The 5,220-nt window shown below is 36.8% G+C and overlaps 1 protein-coding gene across 1 annotated transcript in view; it reads right to left on the bottom strand.

The window, feature by feature from the left end:
* LOC104166394 (speckle-type POZ protein-like A) overlaps positions 1 to 2,028 on the bottom strand; it is a gene marked incomplete at its 3' end in the record, with an annotated part of 10,044 nt that extends 8,016 nt beyond the window's left edge. The window contains exons 1-3 of the mRNA XM_009706294.1: positions 1,893 to 2,028; positions 1,607 to 1,728; positions 1,200 to 1,351 (exon numbers count right to left, since the gene is read on the bottom strand). Of these exons, the coding sequence (XP_009704596.1) occupies positions 1,200 to 1,351; positions 1,607 to 1,728; positions 1,893 to 1,970 (352 nt within the window). The remainder of the gene's footprint in view (positions 1 to 1,199; positions 1,352 to 1,606; positions 1,729 to 1,892) is intronic.
* Positions 2,029 to 5,220: the final 3,192 nt, after the last annotated feature.

The following is a 5,220-nucleotide window of genomic DNA, read 5'->3' as shown; positions in this document are numbered from 1 at the left end:
GCTGAAAGCAGGGAGTTCGGACTAGACAACCTCCAGAGGTCCTTCGCAACCTCAACAATTTGTGATTCTATGATTATCTCAAAGTATTTTTTGATGCACACACTGCAGTTTCCTTTAAGTTACATACACCAATCCACTACTGGACTGGAAGGACTGTCTCAAGCCAAAAGCCATGATCCACCAGATGTATAAAAGTGCAGCTTTGTTCAAATAAGCTCCAGAACTAGAAGGCTTGCAGGGACTGAAGCAACCAACTCTATCAGTGGAACAGGATAAAAAGAGTGAAATATATACATTTACTTTCCTTCCAGAAAGTCCAACCGTTTAATTTTTAGATTTGAACTCAGTTTTGTGGATCTACTTTAAAGATTACAAGTGGGTCTAGTTACATAAAGAGAAAGCAGCATGAACTTTTGGGTACGAGTACTGGAGAACCATAGATTTTTCCAAGAAAGTTAGAACTTGCAACAGAACAGACCTAGCGAGATCTCTTAGGTCCTGGAGTAGGAGGAGGGAAGAAAAGTAGACAGATTCTTCATATAGAGGACTAGTAACAGCACAAACTCAGTGCAGACCAGCATTAAATTACACTTTTTCATGAGAATTCCACCTTTCCCAAAAAGTGTTTCCAATGAAAGTTCTGCTTGTAAGTTTAAAACTAAGAGCCATACATTTTTCACATCAAGAAGGCAATTACATCAAATCACCAATTATTTCAAAGTCTTCAAATTCCTTGGGTACATGACTCATGTTTTTAAACCGATTACAGTGTAAATCAGATGAAATAGACCAAAACATTGTAAAGGAGTTCCTGAAAAAACAACCATGCATGTTTATCCTAATTAACTATGGAAATCAAACACTTACTTCCACTGTAGCTAGAAACAAGCAAATACACCCCTATTAAAAGGAAGGAAGAATAATCTGCTAGAAAAGCTAAGTGACAAAAATCTGGAGTGACAGCAGTTAGTAATGCACTGTAATTTATACAGCTCAGGATAGAATTAACATAGCTCAGTGATCAGAAGTGTATGAAACACGAACAAGACTTTTAATTAAGTTTCTAAAAGGATATTAAAAAAGATATTTGAAATTTTATCTCAATATTAAGTTCTGTTCTCAATTGAAAAAAATTACAATGCTGATTTTCTTTGGGATGTTCTTACAAATCCACATGCAATACATTAAGATTCCCTTACCCATTGCTTTTGTTTCTTCTCTTTTAGCATTCAGCAGGGAAAATTTGAATTTTGCTCTGACTTCACTTTTTGGACAACTGACTAAAAGCAAATATAATGACAGGTAGTCTTTGCTTTCATCATCTAATCCCTTTGGATTCACCCTCAGGCACCTGAAAGAAATGCAGAAATTGTACATTTTTAAGTCGTACTCAGAATAAATTCAGAAATATATAAGACACAATGATACATGCTACCAAAACATTTGTTTCCCTTATGACTGTTGAAATTTTGACATTAGAACCAATCCATACCTATAGTAAAACTACAAGAAATGTCCAAGTTTTAATATTTATTTGCAACTTAATTTTGCAACTTTTGCAAGTGGAAAACAAAAAACAAAGCAGTTGCTAGAATAAAGACCTTACCACTTCATTTTGTCATTTGGCCCTGATGAAAAAGTAGAACTCTTTAAAACTTCACCCATTTCTTCTCGGCAAAAACTGAAGTTATTAATGGTCCACATGTAGGAAAATTTTACTACTTTAACCTGAACAAAAGATTAGAAAATGTCAATAAAATTTAAATTACATATCAAGCATTAACTATGAGAACTAGTTACACTGTCAGCCAACTCAGTAACTCTAGTTTGGTTCTTTTTTAAAATTATAATTGGGACTAGAAAATAGAGTCATTGGAATTTATGTAGATTACCTGTGTGTAACACCAGCTTTCAGCCACAGGTCCACTGGACATCTCCCCAGGAGGAGGTGGGGTGGGAACCCTTGACATTGCCACTTATTGCAGGTTTATAGTATCAAGATAGCAATCCAAACTTCAGTAAATCTCCTAAAAAGAGTAATTCATATATTTTGTTCACCCTTTTTCAATGTGAAAAAAAATACATATTTTTATATTCATGTTACTTGGGGTGGGAACCCTTGACATTGCCACTTATTGCAGGTTTATAGTATCAAGATAGCAATCCAAACTTCAGTAAATCTCCTAAAAAGAGTAATTCATATATTTTGTTCACCCTTTTTCAGTGTGGAAAAAAAATACATATTTTTATATCCATGTTACTGCATTTACTAAATGATGCAACTGAAAATTAAACCTGAAAAGAGGACAATGGCTTTGCTACTTCAACAAGCTAGGTGTCACACATTAACGACCAGCTGTACTCAAAATCTGCAGGCTGAGTTCTCATGCAATACTTTACGAAAGCAAGTGCCTATGCATCATACAATACCACTAAGAACGTTATTTCAACATCACCTTTGCAAGTTTCCATCTTGACCACCCCACTCATGTTATAACTTTCTTCAGGATCTTCTCCTTTGATTTAGAGAGTAACTAGGGCCTTGTGAGCACTCAGTTATTAGTACCAACACGTTACTTGTCCACACAGGCTTAATTCAGTCCTGAAAGAGCACCTAGCCACCCGGGAGTAGAATACGTTCAAATAATCCTAGGACTTCTCAAGGGAGAGTAAGAAATTAAACTTGCATTTAAAGCAGTATTTTCTTCACACATCTTTCATGGTTGTCTTGCATCTTTAATATCAACAGATTTGACCAAAGAACTATAATCACCACAACCACGAGCTCATTCCCTATCAAAGCACAAAGCTGAAAACCAGTTTAAGTCAACTCACCAACTCTGAAGACCTTTCTAACAGCAAATAAAGCAATTTTTTAAGGATTATCACCTAACAGAGCACTGCAATTTCTCCTGTCCATCAGAAACTGAGTCACACGCCCAGATTCATCACATCTAGCTACAGACACGTAATTAGTCAGCCTACTTGCACTAGCCTTTGTACACAGCTAATGAAAGAAGGCAGGTCTGTCAGTGGGTAGCTCTGGGTTACTGGGCTGACTCTCCTTTAGGTAGAGTTTGCTGTCATCTTTAGACAGGTTTCTGCCAGAAGCACAGCTTCTCACTATAGCAGCTCCATTAAGTTTCTAAAAAGAAGGGAAATGAACCCTGATCAAACCAGCTGAAAGTCACAATTGTTTCTGCCACGAAACATCTTCTCTTAGTACAGGAAGTTTCTTTAAACACATCCTGCTATTGCTAAAGCAGGATCAGCTGACTACAATCTTTCTGCAACATTTGAGTGCTTCACCATATAGGTGGTCTTTTTACTTGTGACAGAACAGCACTGTCTTACTGAAAAGATGTGCTCACACATCACTAATCATGTTGGAACTCTTTCTTCAGGGATGGGCAACACTTAGAAACAAGGTTTTACACAAACATTGGTAAGACAACACTGCAAGGCCACACGCAATTCAGTCATGATGTAAACGAGTTTATTATTCATACGGGAAGAAGAATTCTCTGCGAATCACTGTGATTCTCGGTGGATGCTTTCCCTCCTGCCTTTCTGGCACCTCTTCTCACTCACTTGTGATATGAATTAGCCCTTCCACATTAAAGCGTGCTGACATGGGAATTGCTCTGAATCATGAATGTATAAAACCTTGAAAATAAAACTAATTCACAGTTTTTATCAGCTGAGGAAGCAGATGCTATATAATCAGATCCCTGAACGGATCTCTACTAAGAGATCTACTATGACAAGATGAAAAAAAAAAATCATTGAGTATCTCTCCTGCAAGATACAGATCGTTGACACATTCAAGTGTAATCACAAATACAATTCAGCTGCCTGTCATAAGTGACTTTTCTTTCCAAATAAAACTTGTATTTATGTCAATTTTCAGTACTTAATTAGCACTTTCCATAACTGAAAACTAGTAACGAACAGCTACCCTAAATTTAAGATAATGGAACTTGTTTGCCCCATTTTTTTTTTTAAGCAGGGATCACATGTATTGCAGAAGTTGTGTTTACATAAATTTTGTTTACAGTTTTACAATTTATTTTTATTCTCCGTACAAAAAATTCCAGAGTAAAAATCCTGGAAGGATACATGTGAATATTCCTCCTTCATAAAGCAAATATTAGTATTTTTATTACAATTATTTCTGGAAGCACATCCTATTCAATAGTAACAACTGAAGCCGTTACCCAAATACACGACGGATTTTATATGGAACTATATCCTGAAAGTGTCAGAACAGCTTACCTCAGCTTTACTGAACCTGTTTGCTGTTCTTCAATTCTCCAGAGCTAAAACCAAGAGGAAATACAGCCCATTCCTTATTCTGTCATTTGCATGAGGTACACAGGACTGTCTCAGCTCTAATCTGTTCCTCAGTTCTTTCAGTCCATTAGACGAGTCAGCTCCTAGTAACCATGAAGGAGCAGCAGATCTGAGCCAAGTTTGCTCTGAAAGGGTCTCTAAATTGGAAAAGGCTGAAAATAACTGCTGTATAGTATCCTCTTTAGAAAGTGTCCAGTAACCTTATGCCAGCTACCAGTAATCTGCTCACTCCTGTCTCACAGCTGAACCAGCTTGATTCACTTAGAGTTTAACTCCAACCAAAGGTGGTTATTTTGAATTATTCAATGCCTTGTCTCTGTACCTGTTCGACCGAGGGCATTTGTACTTCACAGGCTGCTTCCACCTGCTGCATGGCTTTTATTATTTATTTCAGGTTCTGACAGAAGCCATGACTTTACAGAAGTACACTTTTCAGGTCTTTCTGAATAGCTTCAGCTTTTTTTAAAGTTTCCCATTACAGCATTAGGACCAGACAAATGATTTTCATGAGCTCCTGATACATTTTTGAGGAACAGATTTGTATCTCACTTTTTTGGCATGGATTTACTAACTCACTCAGATTTTTAGATTGAGAAAACTGGGACAAAGAAGTAACTTTGAACAGTTTGATATCATACTGGAAGGCTGCGTTGAGGAGCCATCTTTTTATTTTTTAATATGCCTGGATGCCTAGTTTTAAAAAAAAAAAAGAAACCAATCAAAAGTAAACTGAACAATGGAGAATGAATAAGCAGAGCATCAGATGCTCTGTTAAGACACTGAAAGACCGCCAGAAAACAGCAGGGAAATAGTTTAGCAGTACTGCTGATCTGCCCCCCACTTTACTTAATCCATTAATCAGGATTT

Source organism: Cariama cristata, unplaced genomic scaffold (assembly GCF_000690535.1).
Source record: "Cariama cristata isolate BGI_N322 unplaced genomic scaffold, ASM69053v1 scaffold29988, whole genome shotgun sequence".
Classification (NCBI taxonomy): domain Eukaryota; kingdom Metazoa; phylum Chordata; class Aves; order Cariamiformes; family Cariamidae; genus Cariama; species Cariama cristata.
The sequence above is the reverse complement of the archived record's forward strand: the minus strand, read 5'-3'. Positions and strand labels throughout refer to the sequence as shown.